Source organism: Pristiophorus japonicus, chromosome 14 (assembly GCF_044704955.1).
Source record: "Pristiophorus japonicus isolate sPriJap1 chromosome 14, sPriJap1.hap1, whole genome shotgun sequence".
In the NCBI taxonomy this organism is placed as follows: Eukaryota; Metazoa; Chordata; class Chondrichthyes; family Pristiophoridae; genus Pristiophorus; species Pristiophorus japonicus.
The window spans coordinates 158,822,494-158,845,206 of record NC_091990.1 but is presented as its reverse complement, the minus strand read 5'-3'; the positions used below and the strand labels follow the sequence as shown (position 1 = coordinate 158,845,206).

Below are 22,713 nucleotides of genomic sequence, written 5' to 3'. Positions count from 1 at the left end.
CCTCTAATATCTAATCTATTTGCATTTTTGGGTGTTTTCTTTTTGCATTCATACACATCAAGATAAACGGTGTCAGTGCCCTCTAATGTATCCCTGCCACGCTTCTATCACATTCACCAACCACTCTTGTGGTCTTTCTGAATGAAATTTCCAATTAATGCCAGGTTCTGGGCAATTGGTGGCGCAGTGGAATAACCACTGGAAACTCACTTCACACATACCCATTCGACTTGAGGATATTTACAGATAAGTGATTTTGGAATAAATTCACCCAAACAACAGTTCCAGCGAGGAGCCATGTTTGAAGGGAGTGTGAATTGGAGATTCTCTGACTCATGCCGCCTTCAATCATGGCTCCTGCTGGGATGTGCAGGATCAGTAAATTTACCATTTTGATCTCAGCAGTCTGGACTGCATTTAAATTCAGGTCACAGAGATGAAAGGGAACTGTTTTGACCCAGTTGTGTTAATATGGAACTATAATATATAATATCATGTAATTAATATAATATAATTAAAACAATACATAATTTATATAATATAGCATACCAGTAGTCACCTAGTCAAATTAAAAAATTAATGTAAAGCACATTTAAATTATGAGTAAATTTTCAGTCAATGCCAAATTCTGAGCAATTTGTAGTGCGGCCTTTTAACTACTAGAAACTTGCTGCATTACTGATGGGACGCACTAAAACCTGGAATGTGGTTGAGTGTCTAACTGTGACAAAGGCTCACCCATTGTTGCAATACAGCAAGCTTACTGAAGGACTTTGTCAGGTTACTGAGTTGAGGTATTATGTCACTTGCCGCACAGCACAGCACTGCCCCCCAGTCATCAAGATCCACGGCGCAGCCCTGGACAACGTGGACCATTTCCCATACCTCGGGAGCTTTTTATCAACAAAAGCAGACATTGATGAGGAGATTTAACACCGCCTCCAGTGCGCCAGTGCAGCCTTCGGCCGCCTGAGGAAAAGAGTGTTCGAAGACCAGGCCCTCAACTCTACCACCAAGCTCATGGTCTGCAGGGATGTAGTAATACCTGCCCTCCTGTATGGCTCAGAGACATGGACCATGTACAGTAGACACCTCAAGTCGCTGGAGAAATACTACCAACGATGCCTCCGCAAGATCCGACAAATCCCCTGGGACGACAGACGCACTAACATCAGTTTCCTTCCAGGCCAACATCCCCAGCATTGAAGCACTGACCACACTTGATCAGCTCCGCTGGGCAGGCCGCATAGTTCGCATGCCAGACACGAGACTCCCAAAGCAAGCGGTCTACTCGGAACTCCTTCATGGCAAACGAGCCAAAGGTAGACAGAGGAAACCTTACAAGGACACCCTCAAAGCCTCCCTGATAAAGTGCAACATCCCCACCGCCACCTGGGAGTCCCTGGCCAATGACTGCCCTAAGTGGAGGAAGTGCATCCGGGAGAGTGCTGAGCGCCTCGAGTCTCATCGCCGATTGCATGCAGAAGACAAGCGCAGGCAGCAGAAAGAACGTGCGGCAAACCTGTCCCACCCTCCCTTCCCCTCAACGGCTGTCTGTCCTACCTGTGGCAGGGACTGTGGCTCTCGTATTGAACTGTTCAGCCACCTAAGAACTCATGTTAAGAGTGGAAGCAAGTCTTCCTCGATTCCGAGGGACTTCCTATGATGATGATAAGTCACTTACTGACACCGAAAGGTACAGGCCTCACAGGTTTACTAGTTACAACGCAATGCATCTGCCACTTTACAAAATTTGTTTAAGGTGCAAGTAACTTTGTTCTTCTCTCCCCATCACCACTTATTTCCAGTTATATATTGTACTTTTTTTCTCCTAGCTCAACAACAACTTGCGTTTATATAAGTGCCTTTAACGTAATGAAACTTCTCAAGATGCTTCACAAAAGTGTAATCAGGCAAACATTGGCATCGAATTAAACAAGATATTCCAGAAGTTTGTAGGAGACAAAATGGTGGCAATTTTAAGCTAACCCACCCAGTGGAAACGAGGCGGTTTCAGGTCGGAAACCCATTTTACACCCCGCCAGATTTTATGCTCCACTGAAGTCAATGAAAAATAAAGCGAACAGGGTATAAACCAGGACTGCGACCCGAAACTGACCCCTTCCCGCTAGACCAATTAGGATAAAATCATTTATAATCATATAAATAACCAATAAAAATAAGGAAGGCTTTGGAGAGGGAGGAAGAAGAACAACCAAATAATTATAATACTTCTATAGTTCTTTCTGAAGATGTTATTGGTGTAGCGCTGTCCAGGGAGGGGCTCCAGCATCGGAACAGGTGTTCACTTGCTGTGATCCAGGTCTGGCTGACTGATGAACTCCACTTACACCGTCCACACTTACCACAGGCAGCCCCCTCCGTCGTACCAAATAGTGCTAACCAAACCATTCAATGAACAGGCAGCATTTTCAGTAAAAAAGTAATCATCTGATTTAGCACCATTGAATGCCTTATGGCCAACATTCTGTAGTCGGGTTCAGGCCCTACCCACATGGATGAGGTGACGGTCTCCTTCCTCTGCGGTATATCGAAGGTCTAAAGAGGAATGTGCGCATTTATAATCACAGTCCAACGTTAGCAAAGAGAAAAGTACTGGAAATCACCAACAAAAATTGGAAAACACTCAGCTGCTCAGCAGCATACTACCATTCATCGGTTAACACCTTCCCGTTTGGACAAAGAGTCCACACTGGAGACATCAACTTCTCTCTTCTCTCCACAGAGGCTGCCTGATCTGCTCAAGTGTTTCTGGCATTTTGTATTTTTTTGTTCCCGTTCTCAATGTTACCCTCACCACAAAGCGGAATTGGAACTGCATATATAAAGAAAAAAGAAAGAACTTGCATTCATATAGCACCTTTTACGATCTCAGGATATCCCAAAGCGCTTTATAGCCAGTGAAGTACTTTTGAGTTGCGGTCCCTGCTGTAAGGAAACAATTGACATAAAGACAGTGATAGATTTTCAAAGCGCCACATGGGTGGAAGCGTGGCGGGCATCGAGTACCCGTTACAGTAACTATCCGCCTTTCATTTCCACTGATTTCAATGGGTAGTTTATATAACATCAGTCAATCTACATCGCAAGTTTACACCTGGGTGGAAAATCTACTTCACACTTTCCTCTAGTTTTACTTCAAATATTAAAAATATCACCTTCTAAGACTATGGTCTAAAGGAGTGCTGTCTTTACACTTTTAGTTTTATGATTACAGGTTGAACCTCCCTTATCCGGAACCATCGGGACCTGGCCTGTTCTGGATAAGGGATTTTTCTGGACCAGGGGTGGTCACTTTAAATTGGATGTACTGAGCAATGGGATGTTGGGGCTAGTTGGCTTAGGGGCTGGGAGTGCGGCAGAGAGATCATGGTAGGGGGGGGGGGGGGAGGGGCGGTGGATTGTGGGGTCAGGCCAGCGATTGCGGGAGTCGGCAGCGAGGAAGGACTTCAATTTGTTCATGTCGGAGTTCTGCACATGTGCCACTTGGTGGCTGGGAATGGCTCTGGATGAGGGGTGGTTCTGGATAAGGGAGTTCTGGATAAGGGAGGTTCAACCTGTACAGGCACATAGCTAGGTTTGAATAGCTCTAAATAAGAAGAAAAAGTCCAACAGTGAGTAACAGTAAAGGTCAGCACTTTACAATTATAGACATAACATATCTATTTTTTTCCAATTAAATCCAAGTTTGCAACCATTGAGACCATCGTGACTTCAGTCGTGGATGAATTCCCGGGATACCTGCGGCCTAAGAAGCCATTGTTCACATTAGCCTGCTGTGTGGTTTTCTTCTTCATGGGTATTCCCATGGTAACCCAGGTAAGATAGCGTTCCAATTTAGCCAAATAATAATGTTTACATCAAAGCTCAGCAGCTAGAAATTCCTCCATTTGTTGCTTTTTATGTGTAAACATTTTGCGAGGTCAGGGAAGGGTTGCATGTCACCACGCCCTCCCTGCCCATCCTGGGTACCACCACACTTTGCACCCTCGTAAAGTAAGCCTCACACTAACTATTAATCCTTCACATACTCTCTGGGTAAGGGTGCTGTAATGTATTTGCTTCATGGGTTCTTTGTTTAAGAATTCATAGCAACACATTGCTATTAAGAACTAGTTGGTTTATAAGCAAAAGGTTTCACAATCACACTACACATTACCAGTTCATCCACCAGACTCACAACCACTTGGATCCCCCGAACCCAACTGGCTGGGGTTTTATTGAGCCTTGTGAACATCACGTAACTGGCTAAGCCACTCCCAACTCAACAGCTATACAACTCTTTTGTTGTATAATAAATAATCAAGTGCCCCCTCATTAAAGGGGTGGGGAGGGACACACCAAACATTTTCAAACAAGCGCCCCTATTTTTTTGTTTTTTTGGAGTTTTTTTTGAGGGCACTAAAACACAAATTATACAAGTGCCCCCTGGCTAAAAGGGGGGTGGGGGGCGCTAAAAACCGGCACTATAAACACATTAAACTTTAACCAATAATAATCAAATTAAAATTTTGTTGCCGGGGGTGATGATGCACTCCAGTCCCTCCAGTGCCCACCTCTCGTGGAAGGCCGCGAGCGTCCTGGTGGATCAACAACTATACGAACAGGTGCATGCATTACAGATGCCTACAACTCCCCCAACATATGCCGACTGTCTTGTACAAGCACAAAACACTTACCTCCATTCTAACATCCTCACAACCTCTCATCGCTCACTTCACCTCTCATATCACAATTGCGACACACTCCTTAACCGCCAGCCTTATCCTCACACACACACAACCTATCACCCCCTAGTTTGCAATCATAGAGATGTTTTGAAATACACTGGGCACTTGTCTCATGATTTGTTAGTTATGAACGTTACAGTAAGTCAAGAAACAGACCATTCAGTTGGTCCGGACGTTTTCACACAGGTGAGGGATCCTAGCATGGATCTGCAGGGCCAAAGAGATAGGCTTCGGTGTCCTGTGGTAGAGTGTGCCGAAGAAGCCATGGTGGAGGTACTGCAACTGCAGCCAATCAGTTGATGATGGCAACCTTGCCGGGACACACAACCTGGTTTGCATCATAGATGAACTGGATATCCCAGGATACAACCCCTTCTTATTCACATACATCAGCGACGCTCATTTGATGCCTTCAATGCATATCATCGTTGCACCCTGCACATTTGAGAATCCGGCTAACCTTAAAATTAGAGCTAGGCAGTTTGGGGGTGAACTCAGGAAGTGTTTCTTCACACAAGGTGTAGTGAAAATCTGGAACTCTCTCCGCCAAAAAGCCCCGTTGAGACTTAACGGGTCGCAGAAGTCTCGCCTCTCGCAGGATATTGGGGTTACCGGCCCCCGAAAGGAAGTGGAGTGCTAAATGAAGTGCTCTACTTCCATTCTAGGGCAGTAGCGGGGGCTTGGACACCTCGGGAGCGGGGTGCAGCACTACCCACTGGGCCGTGTAGCGCTGCCACCTCGGGGAGGCTCTTCCCTGAATTGAAGAGAAGGGCCCCTGCTGCATACACTGCAGCAAGAAAAGGGTCGCATCTGGACCATCGGGGAGTGGGGGTGCTGTGCCAACAGCCCAGCACTCAAGCTGACTGATAGCAGCACGGACCCCACATTCAAAGCGGCAACGGAGCGCACAAAATAATCGGGGATTCTTTTTTTACCGCAGCACACCTCCCCATTGAGTTTCACCCCGCGAGCAGCCGACCGCCCGGTACGCGCCCCCCGAAGCTGTCGCTATCATCATCCAGCGCAGCTTCAGGGAGCAATACTTAATTTAGGGTCCTGTGCGCAAACGGGGCGCTGCTTACGGTCATGACGTCAGCATCGCTGGCGCAGCAGAGCGGGGTACTATGAGTTATCGCCGCCACTAAACTCTCGCACAAATTTAGCGGGAGTCATTAGCAGCGCCGCGCCCGGTTGCAAAGTCGTTTGTTTCCTGTTAGCGCCCACCCACTAATGGAAGGCGCAAATGACCCGAATTTATAGGCCTCAGCCAATTGAAAAATTTAAAACTGAAATCCTTATGTTGTTCAAGATTCAGACGTATCTGTACAAGTACTAATATTCTGATTGATTACGGATAATTTTTCTGCTGACTGAACACACGGTAAGGACAATTACAAACAGACTTTGGTGTTGAAGCTTAAACTTTCTGTCCGTCTTCCTAAAGTTAAAAGGCTTTAGCACCCAGTGATAACATGCTCTTATCTGAGGGATCTAAATGTCTAATAAGTCTAAATGTCAGTGATTGCGTGAAAAATCTAACCCTAGTCTCCAGTTCTGATATTCACTGAAACTTAGGAATGGATTGTAAATATTGCAATGGATGAACATCCCAAGTGTTTGCTGGCAGTATGCTCAAGGGTCAGTTGCCACGATGATCAAAAGCCACTTTTATATTGCACTCTCTGAAATGAAATGAAAGAAACAAGGAAAGGCATCCACAGAGCAAAGATCAGAAAATAGCTGTGTACTTCTGTACATACTGTAATGGGGAACTGAGACTGGAGCGCTTTGGTCTGATCTGTGTCTCACCTCAATCCTTAATTCCAAAGAATGGTCGATGTGCAAGTGCACTGTGATTTAACCTTGTTCCTCCCCTTCACTTCAGCGCAGTTGTTTTGAAGTGATTTTTTTTTGGACAAGGAAATGGTGGTTGGTTTCCCCAAAACTTGCCTAGATTAATTTTAACACTGTAGTTAAACATTTGCACCATCTAAAATGTTTCCTGTTTTTTTTTGTGATATTAGAGTGGGATCTACTTGCTGCAGCTGGTGGACACATACGCAGCCTCCTATTCCCTTGTCATCATTGCAATATGTGAACTAGTTGGGGTGTCATATATATACGGTAAGGCCAATCTATTTAAATGAGTCTTATTTTTAGTTGGTGCATTTCCTGTGAAACTATTAAGCATACTGGATCAATATTTTGTGAGATCCACATCAATATTTGTATAAATCTGTTGACAGAAATATAATTGAATTGAGCATAATTCTATAATGCAAAGTAAGTCGATTCAACATTTTGCTCAGAGTTTTTCTTTTTGCCAGTTTGAGTGACATATCCGTGCTAGCTAATTAGTTACTTTGATAACTTTTTCCATTGTATTATGGGAGAACTCTACCATTAAAAAGCCAGCTAATGACACATTGCCCCACATAATGCCTGCTTTGCTGTTTAACATTGTAATTACAATAAACCAACCCACACACTTTCACATAATCCTCTTATCTCAGACAAAGCAGTTTTGACTTTTAACAACTGATTGCTAGAATCATGTTGTGCATAATGCAATGATTGTGGCAAATTATTACACTACTTTTCTTATGCTCTGAGCTGTAGTTGAGAAGATTCTTCCGTGTGCGTTAGCTTAGCTCGATGGTAGCACTCTCACCTCTGAGCCAGAAGGACATGTGTTCAAGCTCCTACATCAGAGAATAGAGCACATAATATAGGCTGATACTTCAGTGCAGTATTGAAGAAAGGAGCTGATTTGTTAGATGGGACATTGAACTGAAGACCTGTTTAGGTGGACATAAAAGATCCCATGGCAGTGTGTAAAGAAAAGCAAATGTGTTGTCCTGGTCAAACAGTTAACCTATTACAACACCGCCAAAATAGATTAACTAGTCATTCATCCCATTTACTGTTTGTGGGACTTTGCTGTTTGCAGTTGGTGCTGTGTTTGTCTACATAACAATAGTGACTACACTTGAAAAGTACTTCTGTTACTGTGAAGCCCTTTGAGACATCCAGAGGACGTGAAAGGCACTATCCAAATGAACTGTCTTTCTTATTTGTTTAACATTATATTAGTCTTAAAAATATTTGCAAATTTAACACATTATAATTTAAATAAAGTAAAGGGTGTGGAAAGGGAATACTATATAACACATAGCCTTGATTTTAACTTGGGCCCTGGAATTGGGGGATTGGCAAACCAACTGCTCCCGGGCCTCATTAGCATTTTATGACACTGAACTCCATTCAAAGCTGGTGAGAATTATGTCATCACCGGTGGCGGGAGTCAAAATTGGTGGGGGAGAGACCACAGCCAGGGGCCCCAAAAAATGATCCCCAGCAAAGTAACTAAAGCATGGGGGGGGTAAGCGGGGATGGTAAAATTGGGAAAGTCCAGGGGAGAGGAGAAGCCCAGTGTAGGACAGGCCCAAGGAATCCTTGTGGGGGCTAGGAAGAGCACTCCTGTTCCTGCTGGCCCACCTGGCACCATTAAATATTTTTTAAAAGATTAAGTTTACCTGTGCCTCCTGTGGAAAGGACCCTGTGGACCGCCCGCATTTGCTGATGGGTTGGGGACCATGCAGCACTGAGTTGGGCCAGTGGTTAAAATGGCGTGCGCATCCCAATGACATTATCAGAACACGACTAGACCCAGCTCCTTTAGGACTAAGGAAAATGGTTGGGGGGGGTGCTGGAAAAAGAAAGACTTGCATTTCTATAGTGCCTTTCACAACCACCAAACATCTCAAAGTGTTTTACATCCAATGAAGGACTTTTGGAGTGTAGTTGTAATGTGGGAAACGTGGCAGCCAATTTGTGCACAGCAAGCTCCCACAAACAGCAATGTGATAATGACCAGATAATCTGTTTTTGTTATGTTGATTGAGGGATAAATATTGGCCAGGACACCAGGGATAACTCCCCTGCTTGTCTTTGAAATAGTTCCATGGGATCTTTTATGTCCACTCGAGAAAGCAGACGTGGCTTCTGTTTAATGTCTCATCCGAAAGACGGCACCTCCGACAGTGTGGCACTCCCTCACAACTGCACTGGAGTGTCAGCTTAGATTCATGTGCTCAAGTCCCTGGAATGGGATTTAAACCCACAACCTTCTGACTCAGAGGTGAGTGTGCTACCCACTGAGCCACGGCTGACACTGTTGGCATTGGGATGTGTCGTGATCCCATCTGCCATCTTAATATTGCCCCTCCCCCCCGCCCCGCCCTCCATCCATACTGTTCGCGCCTGGTGTGGGGGAGAGGGGGGGTTAAGATTTACCCTATAATTTCCAGCAGAATTAGCTGGCAATACTTGTTTATTCAAAATTGTAAGTCAATGAGACATGTTGTTGTGCACCACAAGGTGGCAATCTTTCTGCAAACATCTATCCGGAACCGCAAATGCTGGAGAAGAGGGAAAATATAGTGAAACTGTAATAAAGTGACATTTATAACCAAAGCCTAGATATTTAAATAGGTGTTTATAATCTATAATAACTTCACCCTATATATATGCAGATAAGTTTTTTTTTACAGACCTGACCACTGATATTTCACTGGAGCAAAAATAAAAATGGAATTTATGAACATGTGCAAATTCCACTCAGTATTACTGCACTCTCACCAAAGACCACTATCATTGTGAAACCAACTGCACCATGGCAAAGATATTTATATCTCCTGGCATTAAAGCATTTGAGTGCAGAGCAACTCTTCAAAAGGCAATGAGAAATGCACAGAACTGGAGCTCAATCCCGAACAGGCTGCTGAAAGATGAAGAGAAAAGCAATCATATTTGCAGCACTGAATCAGAAAGCTAAAGTAATCACAGTAGCAGTCCAAGAACTGGCCAATAGTCAACTCACTAACAGCGCAGGAATCTTGCTTTTCACACATTTAAACAGATGTTGAATCGAAAGATATCGGTCCGCTGCTGGATTCATTTCCCCCCCCCCCTAAGATAGAACTCACATCTGCTTTTTTTTACACTTGTAAAATAAACCCAATTAAGACGTCGCTCATGGAGCAATGGCCCCCATTCTCCATGTTAGAAATATGTACATAGAAATCATAGAAATTTACAGCACGGAAGGAGGGCATTTCGACTCATCGTGTCCGCACCGGCCGACAAAGAGCTGTCCAGCCTAATCCCACTTTCCAACACTTGGTCCATAGCCTTGTAAGTTACGGCACTTCAGGTGCATATCCAAGTACTTTTTAAATGTGGTGATGGTTTCTGCCTCTGCCAGCCTTTCGAGCAGGGAGTTCCAGCCCCCCATCACCATCTGGTGGGGTGGAGAGTGTATATTGTGATACACAAGATATCGCAATTGTGTGGAAGCAGGCTCGATGGACCAAAGGGCTTTCCCCTGTCTGTCATTGTTCATATTTTCGTAGTTTCCGAGCTTCAAAAGTTGCCTTTACACTGGTTGGAATTATATTGCAGCAAGTGAAATGATGAAATAATGTGACACTGCTTCTTGCAGGTGGTCTTACACTTGACACCAAATCCTAGGTTGACGACAGTTTGACTGCAGTTAGACTGAATTTTTACACTGCTTTGAAACTGACTTTATGGCAAACCAAAGTGAGCTGCGTAGCTGCCCTATTTCAATGTATGTAAATTATCTGAATTTCATACAGGTGGACAGTTTTTGTTTAACTTCAAGCTGTCCCCTTGTGTTAACCCCCTGCCAAACAGAGAGCAGTTCAGAGAGACAGAAATACATGCAAAAGTAATTATGGTCAAAGAATATCAGTTAATATTGTATTTTTGTGCGAACAGGATTGAACCGATTTTGTGAAGATATCGAGATGATGATTGGATTTCAGCCTAGCTATTTCTGGAGAATTTGCTGGGCTTTTGTCACCCCTACAATTCTTACAGTATGTATCTTATCTTCTAATACTGCTATGTGTTTCATTAGTCAATGTCAGTGCTGGAGACCAAGAAATAACTGATGTTCTGTTGCACCCTTTGTATGCTGTTATAGAAGTCTACAATATATAGGAACATAGGAATTGCTAGACATCAATGATCAAGGTCATTCTAATTTACTTTCTACCATCCTAGTAATCACATGATCTTCTTCTTCTTAGGCAGTCCCTCGGAGTCGAGGATGATTTGCTTCCACATTAATATGAATTCTCAGGTGACTGATGAGTCCAATGCGGGACCTACAGTCTCTGTCACAGGTGGGGCAGACGGTGTTTGAAGGGATGGGTGGGTAGGGTGCTTGGGTTGCTGCACGCTCCTTCCGCTGTCTGCACTTGGCTTCCGTGTGTTCCCGGTGAAGAGACTCGAGGTGTTCGGCGCCTTCCTGCATGCTTCTCCTCCATTTTGGGCAGTCTTGGGCCGGGGATTCCCAGGTGTTGGTGGGGATGTTGCACTTTTTCAAGGAGGCTTTGAGAGTGTCCTTGAAGCATTTCCTCTGCCCACCTGAGACTTGCTTGCCGGGTCGGAGCTCTGAATAGAGCGCTTGATTTGGAAGTCTAGTATTAGGTATGTGGACGATGTGGCCCCTCCATCGGAGCTGATTGAGCATGATACAATGATAATGGAGTTGTTGACCAATCATAGCAATCAATCACAATCACTAGTGTACAGCAGACCCAGACCTGATGGGAGGAAAACCCCAGTGGTGGAGCGCTTTGGGAACCATAGGTCCAAAGTCACCTGTTTCCTCCCAAGCGTGCTATACTTAGGTTTAGGGTTATTGGTCCACACTTTAGTGGTGGTATAGGTAACATGCCTGATGCTGAGCAAGTTAGTTTTACTTTTCAGTATTTAATACTCTGCATCTTTCCCCTTTAGGTCTTTAATGTTGCCTTCTATTATCATGCTTCCTTTTTCAATTCGCAAGGATATAGAATTTCTACAACAACAAAATCTTGCATTGGTATAGTGCCTTTAAGGTAGCAACACATCCCAAAGTGCTTCACAGGAGCGCAGTCAGACACAAATTGACAATGAGCCAAAAAAAGAAACATTAAAACAGGTGACCAAACACTTGGTCAAAGAGGTACATTTTAAGCAGCATCTTAAAGGAGGAGAGAGAGAGGCGGAGAGGCAAAGGGGTTTGAGGAGGGAATTTCAGAGCTCAGGGCTAACATAGACAGAACAGTGTGACATATGACCTTGTGCATAGTGAATCATAAGGCCACAATATCATCAAAAAGGTTTCAATGATGTCATGAACCACCAAAGCAAAACTGAATTGGTTTGAGCTGTAACACATCCTGAGATGGTGTTACAGCCTCTTGACATACCTCAGCCAGCTGCTATTTTGTATAATTTACATCACCAGAGATGAGTTCTAGCAAAGATACTATCACCACTGATCAGTCAGTATCCATAATTAATCTGTGACTATCTTCAGGATGCCATGATAAGTGGCTTGATACCTAATTGGCTTTTCATCATAGGGCAATATATCGACCTTCAGTGTTTAAAATATCAAAGCTATAAAAGTAATGATTTACTAAAATCACTAACTTATACTCAAGCCCCACTCCAAAGCCTTGAGCACATAATCTAGGCTGACACTCAAGTGCATTACTGAGGGCATGTCAGAGGTATCGTCTTTCAGATGTGATGTTAAACCAAGGCCTGCTTGCCCTCTCAGGTGGACGTAACAGATTCCCCGGCACTATTCAAAGAAGTAAAAGGGAGTTCTCCAGGTGTTCTGGCTAACATTTATCTCTCAACCAACATCACTAAAGTAGTTTATCTGGTCATTTAACTGTTTGTGGGACCTAGCTGTGGCAAATTGGTTGCTGTGACATTACATGTGAATGCAATGCATAAGTACCTGACTGTGAAGTGCTTTGGGATGTCCTAAGGTCGTGAAAGGCGCTATATAAATATAAATTATTTCTGTATTGATGCAAATTGAGTAGGTGCGGACACGATGGGCTGAATGGCCTCATTCTGTGCCATAAACTTCTATGATTCTGTGATTCTAGGTGTTGAGTGTGTATCACATACTTTATGAGGTAACTCTCACCAATGAACTATAAATAAGCATTTCATACTTGTTCATTACAGTCCTCACTATACATAGTGTAAGACATTTTCTTATATCTATAAACGTTGATGTACTGCTGTCTATTCCTCGTGTATATTTGCTGCTGCCTGTGAACTGTGGTGTGGTGGAGTAGCGTAAGTACATTCTTTGTGGGATAGGAGGGTGTTGAGGTAAGAAGTTTAGTGTCTCTTGTGAAGGATGAGCATGGAGGGGCCTGATGGTCTGTTCTCAGCTTTTGTTTGTGTGTTTATAGTTTGGCGTTTCTGTTACCTATACATTTGTTGATTTCCAAGAACAATAATTAGGATGACTTGGACAGTTGATATAGATCACACTTTCTAAATCATAAACGTGTATATTTTGTTTCATTTTCTAGTTCATTCTCTGCTTCAGCTTTTACCAATGGGAACCCTTGACATATGAAAACTACAAATACCCGGCCTGGTCGATGGTGATGGGATGGTTAATGTTGGCTTGTTCTGTTATATGGATTCCTATCATGTTCGTGATTAAGATGCATCTGGCCCCTGGTAGCTTTATAGAGGTATAATGATCGGACCCGCATATTGAATGTTGAGCTTCGTGCACGTAAATGAATGATTCTGCTGTAATGAACATTACGTGAATGGATTTTTTTCCTCCCCCTGAAGCTGTGTTTTGTATTTACAGAGGCTTAAACTGGTGTGCAGCCCTCAACCCGACTGGGGTCCTTTCTTAACTCAGCACCGCGGAGAGCGCTACAAGAACATGATAGACCCTCTGGGGACCTCTTCTCTCGGACTCAAACTGCACCCCAAAGACATGGAATTAGGATCTCAGTTCTAGTATTGCCTATCTCTCTGCATAAAGATGTGGGCTTAACATATTTTCTTATGTGTGCATTTCTTGCTTTTAACACACCTTGTCCTCTCACATTATGATCTCATCTCTTTTAAGATCGTTTTGTTATTTAGGTTTCCAATTCGCATTTCCCCGTTATACAGTCCTTCCTCATTCTCAGGTTTTGACCGTTTACCCATATCTTCCTCTCATCTCTCCACATTCTTGTTTTCCATTTCTCTCCTTCATTCATTCGCTCACCGCTTTTGTTTCCATCTCCTCCTCCCCTCCCCTGTCATGTGATTCTAATCAGGAGTTCATTGGTTCTGACGATTCTTGCCAGCTTTACTGTGTTTTTCATTGATCAGTTCCTCCAGTCTCCCCTTCTCTCACCTCTTGCAGCTATCGTCCTTTTATTCATGCCCATCCCCCCCCCCCCACTCACTGACACGTGTTTCTCCTACAAAATCTGTCCTGTGATTTGTGCCTAAGAAGTAGTCTCAGTCTCAACGTTCTAGTTTCCCCATTTCCTTCATCTACAGCTGAAAAAAAGTAATTGTGCAATTCTACTTATTATATCCCCCAATACTGGAAGAACTTGTAAAATTAATGCATTGTATAGTCTTGCTGTTCTATTTCCTCTCAATTGGGATTGGGGTTAATCAGATCACCTCAGCCTCTGCAACACCAAGACAATTGTTAATTGTTCCCGCTCCCAATAATTGGCCAGACTGTATTTCCTCCATTCTAGGATGTAACCTCTAGGTATTCATGCTTTTAAAAACGTGAGCAGTGTTCATATAGTGCGTACTAGTGATGTCACGTCCCTCTAAATATCTTATGAAAATGTAGAGATGGTGAGCATAGCGTAGTTTAGCCAAAAAAAAAACTTTCTTAAAACAGTTTAGTCTGAAATTTACAGTGGTTGACTTCCGGGGATTTTTTGTCAATATTTCTGTCTGTCTGTCTTCGTGTTAAGAGGGTCTCAGGTAAATTTTACGTTCATTTTTTTTGTTCCGTTTCTAGATATGACTAATCCTCGTCATATGATTTCATTAATTTCCATGTAGTGTATAGATGTGCCTCAGTGCTGAAACCCATCAAAGCCCATTTATAGATTTGTTTCCCTTGGCATTAGCTGTGGAAACGTTCATTCTGATTTAACCAGTCACTGCATCCTGATATTTGCCTTTCTGTTTTAAATAAAGTGATTTTAGCACCTTAACGTTAATTGCAATACTTTTCTCCCCCAGTCCTTGCAATCCTCCTATAAGCCATCTTCAGGCAGTGGTACCAAAGACAGATTGTTTCTGTGCCAGCTGAGCGAAGGTTGTCGAAAGCTGCCGAAGTACATTTTTATTATTAAGTTTGCACATTGTCTTTCAACACATCAGGTTAACCATTGGCCTTATTGATGTGTTCCAGTGTCAGAAATACAAGTATTTGATGAAACGTATATAGATCAACCTGTACTTTGCCATATATAATAAGTCACTTGTATGTAACATACGCGGTGTCTTCAGGCACTTTAAGTGGACCTATCTCTGTATAGGTTAATTCCTAATTACTTACGTAATGTCATGTATATTTATGTGCATTCTATATGGGGTACTGCTGCCTATGGATATAGATATGTGCCTCAAATCAGGTCATCAGAATCATCGACTGATCACACACACACACTCAAACATACATCTAAGTTAATGTGAGTGTTGCATCACCTATGCTCGATGGGTATCTTGCATATGTAATGTACATGATTCATTTAAAAGATCTTCATTCTTGAGGCCCTACCTCAGATTTTGTATCTATGTGTATAAATACGATTCAATGCATTATATATTTGCCTATATGATGTTCAAATTAGAGATTATCCTATAATGTAACTTTAAGAAACACTAAATAAATGTTCATGTTTTAAATGTCATATGTTGGCTGGTCAATACGGAAATGGTGTGTTTGTGTGAAGAAGGTGCATGCAATACACTCTCAGAACTGCAACTCAACTGCAGTGTCGTTCAAAGCACCCCCTCCACGCTATTTGCAACATGATGCATTTGGAACGAAGCTGAGTGTGAACATACACTGAGAAAATCGCAGTATCGGGACACGTTTATTCAACCCAAGTGAGCTGAGACGCGTCCATCCTCCCTCTCCCCTCCCAATCCATCCCTCCTGCCTGTTAGCACAGAGCTGCTCTATGCTCGACTGATCCGCAAGGCGGGGTGCCGGCACATACAGAGGCAGTGTTGGTAACGCGAAACGACAAAAAGCCCCACGGTCCGCAACGATGCTGGACGCCAGACGCGCCTCGATCCGCAGGTTGAACGTCTCGCAAACGTCCGCAGATCTTTGAAGATTCGCGTGTCTTGAATCAGACTTCCAACACCCCTCTATTTCCCCCGGCGAGGGTGGACTGCTCCTGGGAAAGCGACATCCAAAGCTGGCGGAGCGCTCACAAGTCACACAGCAGCCTCGGCCGGATCGCCAAGTTTGTGCACGTTATTAAACAAAGTAAATAAGCTCGACGGCTGCCGCAGAACATTTATTTAAAAAAAAACAAAATGCCGCAGAAGCAAATGGATATAATTCCGATGATTTTAGCTTTCATCATCTCCGCAAAACCAGGTAAGGTGACAATGATTCTACCGCACAGACTGCAAGTGGAGGAATGCATTGACTTGCTGGGTACAGTTAAAGAGATCGCTGCTTTCTGGTTGAAGTTGCTGTGTACTGGGTACCGCCTTGTGGCTTTGGGACAGTGTAAAAGGGGGGCGATGGGATACGTGCATTAAGACACAATCTGCCTTTTGAGATTTTTTAATGGGGTTCTTAAGCTTATTGCAGTATTTTAAACCAAAGGCGAGTTTATCCTCCCGCAAGTAGAATTCAGTTATTTTGCACGGGTCAGTTGCTTGCAGGCTTAATGATGCTTGACTTGATTCTTTAAGTGTGTTTGAAAACCAGCTCTAATAACAACCCGACTGGAGGCTTGTTTAACATCCAAAGCTTACGCTTTCCTCTCCTCCCGGGACCCTTGTTATTTCATCTATTCATTTTAGCGATACCACCGTGTGCGCATGTGCTTTCACAACACAGTGCTTCCAAACGCACTACACCCTCGTCAATGCTAAAATGTGAATTAAATGCAGCCCCATTAGTAAGTAAAATTAAAGTTGATAAATTGTTTATAATGTCGAGATTCAACATTGATCGGAGTCGGTCAATTTCACTCGTCTCAAGATTGGAAATCAGCTGTTAATAGGTCGATCGGAATAACTTTTAAATTAAAAACAATTAACTTTATGCGAATTTGCAGCATCTCGGTTTGTGAATCTGCTGCGGGAAGGTTTAATTTTTTTTGAAAGGATTTAAACATGCGATTGATTCATTAGCAAGCGACACACGATGCAGCCTGCCTTCAGAAATACACACTGATAAGTATTTCATAAATGGGGTGGGTGGGGGAAGGTAGTGTGGCACGTGAGCGGCCCACTCCCAATGTTAGGTACCTGAGAACACAGTGTGTGGGGAGATGGAGCGCCACTGTGTGTGTGTGTGTGAGTGACACCCTTAACCAGTTGTGGTCACATTTCTGCTCCGGGTTGAACAGGGCAACGTTACGTTTTTTGAGTGTGTGGTTTAATTGGGAAGTTTTAGGATTGCAAAACGATGCCACGGCTTGGTGCATTCAAAGCCATTGTATATTAAGCTACAGGCTAACTTATTAAGTGTTTTGCAAACTGTACCGACAATTCATTGATAAAAGGAGCGAGTGATTTCAGCTAATTGGCGGGGTGAAAGGAATGATCAAGGGAAACGGTCTGTTTGAGTTAGTTGTGCATTCTGGATCCTCTTACAAACTGATAATGCCAGAACATTGTAGTTTTATTCGTAGCTGACTGTGTTTTATTTAAACTTTACTCTTTGTAGTGTGGAGGATGCTGCAGTGATTTTGTTAAGCCTGTCTTCTCTCTGCAGTTTTAGGGTTTGGCATGGACCCTGACTTACAAATTGATGTCATCACAGATCTGGACCTTGATAATACAACGACGGGAGTTGCTCAGGTACCGGGATTATATAATAACAGCAAAGCATATTTGTTTCAAGGTAAATAGGACAACAAAATCAATCATTTTCTTTCACCTCCTTAGCCTTATCACCACCATCCATACAGCTCGCTCGCTCGCTCTCTCTCTCTCTCTCTCGTCAGTACAAATATACCTCTTCTAGCTAGTTTGCTCTGCTGACAGAAGGTTAAGCAGCAAAAGGTATACATGTGGCAGGGATATTCAGACGTAAATACAAACACACACACATATCTCAGAAACAAAGAGGGAGTGGGGCCATTAGTTTCCCAAGCACGTCAGTGGTTACGGATGGAACCTCTGTAATGAATGCTATCAAATTCATCATATTTTATTCATGACTTTTGTGATGTTCCGCTGAAGCAAGCAAAAGGCAGAGAGTAAAAAAAAATCACAATTGTGCGAAAGACTAAAGGATTATAGCGTGTGTATGGGATTTAAAGAATCATTGTGAACTTAACTAAAGGGGAAGAAAGTTGCTGCAGCTGTTGAACTTGGCTGCATAGTTAGCAAACAATTGTATTTATATAGCTCCTTTTCAAAGTAGTAAAACGTCCCAAGACACGTCACAGGAGAATTATAAGACAAAAATTGACACTGAGAAATTAGGGCAGATGACCAAAAGTTTGATCAAAAGTTTGAAGGAGCATCTTAAAAGAGGAAAGAGTGTGTATATATATATACTGGGGAAAGAAGGAGCTATTCCGTTGGAATGGGCACCACTTAAACAGGAACCAGTGTCCTGGCGAATTGAATAATTGGAGCAGTAGACAGGGCTTTAACTAATGAAGTTGGAGGATTCAGGAAAGGATAAATTTAAAAGCAGCAAGCGAAATGTCAAGGCTCCAGAACAGAGCAGAGTTTTGGGTAAAAATAAACAGAATGGGCCAGGAAGGTAGCGAGAGAGTAACAAAGGTAATAGGCATCAGTGACTAAGGTGTCATCAGGGAAAAATAGAAACATGTCAAAGCTAAAGGCAGTATATCTGAATCGCGAAGCAGCCGCAACACAATAGATGAATTTATAATGGGGAACAAAGAAATGGCAGACCAATTGAACACATACTTTGGTTCTGTCTTCACAAAGGAAGACACAAATAACCTTCCGGATGTACTAGGGGACCGAGGGTCTAGTGAGAAGGAGGAACCGAAGGATATCCTTATTAGGCGGGAAATTGTGTTTGGGAAATTGACGGGATTGAAGGCCGATAAATCCCCAGGGCCTGATAGTCTACATCCCAGAGTACTTAAGGAAGTGGCCCTAGAAATGGTGGATGCATTGGTGATAATTTTCCAACAGTCTATCGACTCTGGATCCGTTCCCATGGACTGGAGGGTTGCTAATGTAACAGCACTTTTTAAAAAAGGAGGGAGAGAGAAAACGAGTAATTATAGACCGGTTAGCCTGACATCGGTGGTGGGGAAAATGTTGGAATCAATCATTAAGGATGAAATAGCAGCGCATTTGGAGAGCAGTGATAGGATTGGTCCAAGTCAGCATGGATTTATAAAAGGGAAATCATGCTTGACAAATCTTCTGGAATTTTTTGAGGTCCCACACAGGAGATTGGTGTGCAAAATCAAAGCACATGGTATTGGGGGTAATGTACTGACGTGGATAGAGAACTGGTTGGCAGACAGGAAGCAGAGAGTCGGGATTAATGGGTCCTTTTCAGAATGGCAGGCAGTGACTAGTGGAGTGCCGCAGGGCTCAGTGCTAGGACCCCAGCTCTTTACAATATACATTAATGATTTAGATGATGGAATTGAGTGTAATATCTCCAAGTTTGCAGATGACACTAAACTTGGTGGTGGTGTGAGCTGTGAGGAGGACACTGAGGCTGCAGGGTGACTTGGACAGGTTAGGTGAGTGGGCAAATGCATGGCAGATGCAGTATAATGTGGATAATTGTGAGGTTATCCACTTTGGGGGCAAAAACACGAAGGCAGAATATTATCTGAATGGCGGCAGATTAGGAAAAGGGGAGGTGCAGCGAGACCTGGGTGTCATGGTTCATCAGTCATTGAAAGTTGGAATGCAGGTACAGCAGGCGGTGAAGAAGGCAAATGGTATGTTAATCTTCATAGCAAAGGGATTTGAGTAGAGGAGCAGGGAAGTCTTGTTGCAGCTGTACAGGGCCTTGGTGAGGCCCCACCTGGAATATTGTGTTCAGTTTTGGTCTCCTAATATGAGGAAGGACGTTCTTGCTATTGAGGGAGTGCAGCGAAGGTTCACACAACTGATTCCAGGGATGGCAGGACTGACATATGAGGAGAGACTGGATCAAATGGGCCTTTATACACTGGAGTTTAGAAGGATGAGAGGGGATCTCATAGAAACATATAAGATTCTGACACGACTGGACAGGTTAGATGCGGGAAGAATGTTCCCGATGTTGGGGAAGTCCAGAACCAGGGGACACAGTCTTAGGATAAGGGGCAAGCCATTTAGGACTGAGATGAGGAGAAACTTCTTCACTCAGAGAGTTGTTAACCTGTGGAATTCACTGCCGCAGAGAGTTGTTGATGCCAGTTCATTGGATATATTCAAGAGGGAGTTAGATATGGCCCTTACGGCTAAAGAGATCGAGGGGTATGGAGAGAAAGCAGGAAAGGGGTACTGAAGGAATGATCAGCCATGATCTTATTGAATGGTGGTGCAGGCTCGAAGGGCCGAATGGCCTACTCCTGCACCTATTTTCTATGTTTCTATGAATTAATAGCGCAGATAGAAATTAATAGGTTTGACCTAAGCCATTATGGAGACGTGGTTGTAAAGTGACCAAGGTTGGGAACTAAATATTCCAGGATACTTAACTTTTAGAAGAGATAAGCAAATTGGGAAAGGCAGAGGGGTAGCCCTGATAATGAAGGATGGGATAAAGGCAATATCGACAAAGGATCTTGGCTCCAAAAATCAAGAAGTAGAATCAGTTTATGTGGATCTAAGAAACACCAAACGCCAGAACACATTGGTGGGAGTTGTTTACAGGCCCCCAAACAGTAGTTTTAATGTAAGGCAGAGTATAAATCAGGAAATTAGAGGTGCCGTAACAAGGGTAATACAGTAATCATGGGGGACTTCAATCTACATATAGACAGGGCAAACCAAATTTGCAGTAATAAAGTAGAGGAAGATAGTTTTCTTGATCAGTATGTTGAGGAACCAACTGGGGAGCAGGCTATTTTAGATCGTGCAATGAGAAAGGGTTAGTTAATAATCTTGTAATAAAGAGCCCTTTAAGAAAGAGTGACCATAATATGATAGAATTTCATATCAAGTTTGAAAGTGATTTTTAGTTTAATCCGAAACTAGGGTCTTAAATCTAAATAAAGCAAACTACTTCGGTATGAGGGGCGAGTTGGCTTGGGTAGTTTGGGAAACTACATTAAAAAGTATGATGGTAGATGAGCAATGGCTAGCATTTAAAGAATTAATATATAATTTACAACAAATATACGTTCCTTTTAAGGCACAAAAACCCCACAGGAAAAGTGGTGCAACTGTGGCTGAGTAGTTAAAAATAGTATTAGATCAAAGGAAGTGACTTATAATGTTGCCAAAAAGAGCAGTAAGCCTGGGGATTGGGAGGATTTTAGAATTCAGAAAAGGAGGACCAAGAAATTGATAAAGAAAATGAAAATAGAATGAGAGTAAACTAACGAGAGACATCAAAACAGACTGTAAAAGCTTCTATAGGTATGTAAAAATGAAAGTAAATTTGGGTCCCTTTTTTATAGGATGAGAAAGGAGAAATTATAATGGGGAATAAGGAAATGACAGAGAAATTAAACAAATACTTTTTGTCTGTCTTCATGGAAGACAACTCAAAAAACCTCCCGGAAATCATGGAGAACCAAGGGTGTAGCGAGAATGAGGAACTGAAAGAAATTAGTATTTAAAAAAAAAAGTACTGGAGAATTTAATGGGACTGAAAGCCGATTAATCCCTTGAACCTGATGGCCCACATCCTAGGATATTGAAAGAGGTGGCTATAAAGATAATGGATGCATTGGTTGTCATCTTCCAAAATTCCATAGATTCTAGAACGATTCCAGCGGATTGGAAGGCAGCAAATGTAACCCAGCTATTTAAGAAAGGAGGGAGAGAGAAAACAGGGAACTACAGATCAGTTAGTCTGACATCAGTAGTAGGGACAATGCTACAATCTATTATTAAGGACGTGGTAACAGGACACTTAGAAAATAATAATAGGATTGGGCAGAGTCAACAGGGATTTATGAAAGGGAAATCATGTTTGTCAAATCTGTTAGAGACTTTTGAGGTTGTAACTAGCAGAATAGATAAGGGGAACCAGTGGATGTGGTGTATTTGGATTTTCTGAAGGCATCCGACAAGGTGCCACACAAGAGGTTACTAAACAAAATTAGGGCTTAGGAATTGGGGATAATATACAAGCATGGATTGAGGATTGGTTAACGGACAGAAAACGGAGAGTAGGAATAAATGGGTAATTTTTGAGTTGACAGGCTGCAACTAGTGGGGTACCACAAGAATTAGTGCTTGGGCCTCAGCTATTCACAATCTATATTCATGATTTGGATGAAGAGACCAAGTGTAATATATCCAAGTTTTCTGATGATACATTCCCACCTAGCTTTGTAAGTTGTGAGGAGGATGTGAAGAGGTTTCAAGGGGATATAGACAGGCTAAATGAATGGGCAAGAACATGGCAAATTGAATATAATGTGGAGAAATGTGATGTTATCCACTTTGATAGGTAAAATAGAATTTACAAAAACGGTGAGAGTTTGGGATATTTTGGTGATCGGAGGGTATTTTAGGTCTTTGTGCAAAAATGTATTTAACAGCCTTTCTGAATATTGGCTCTGAACAATTGGAACTCTGTGGTGCATTAGTTTGAATTCTTCAAGCATCCATTTCTACTGTAGTCACTGCGGTAAAAGTAACATTTTAGGGGCACAGACAATCACAATTTCAGTGACACCTGAAAAGATTCGAAGGAATTACGATACCAACAATCACTGAA

General features: G+C 42.8%; 2 protein-coding genes across 2 annotated transcripts in view; both read left to right on the top strand.

The window, feature by feature from the left end:
• Window positions 1–13,620, top strand: part of slc6a5 (solute carrier family 6 member 5) — a 53,986-nt gene extending 40,366 nt beyond the window's left edge. The window contains exons 11-15 of the mRNA XM_070899717.1: window positions 3,709–3,840; window positions 6,776–6,875; window positions 10,554–10,654; window positions 13,172–13,339; window positions 13,465–13,620. Of these exons, the coding sequence (XP_070755818.1) occupies window positions 3,709–3,840; window positions 6,776–6,875; window positions 10,554–10,654; window positions 13,172–13,339; window positions 13,465–13,620 (657 nt within the window). The remainder of the gene's footprint in view (window positions 1–3,708; window positions 3,841–6,775; window positions 6,876–10,553; window positions 10,655–13,171; window positions 13,340–13,464) is intronic.
• A 2,475-nt stretch (window positions 13,621–16,095) lies between these two features.
• The window catches only part of LOC139280163 (protein kinase C-binding protein NELL1-like), a 1,006,941-nt gene continuing 1,000,323 nt past the window's right edge, over window positions 16,096–22,713 (top strand). Inside the window, exons 1-2 of the mRNA XM_070899716.1 lie at window positions 16,096–16,242; window positions 17,596–17,724. Of these exons, the coding sequence (XP_070755817.1) occupies window positions 16,179–16,242; window positions 17,596–17,724 (193 nt within the window). The 5' untranslated portion in view covers window positions 16,096–16,178. The remainder of the gene's footprint in view (window positions 16,243–17,595; window positions 17,725–22,713) is intronic.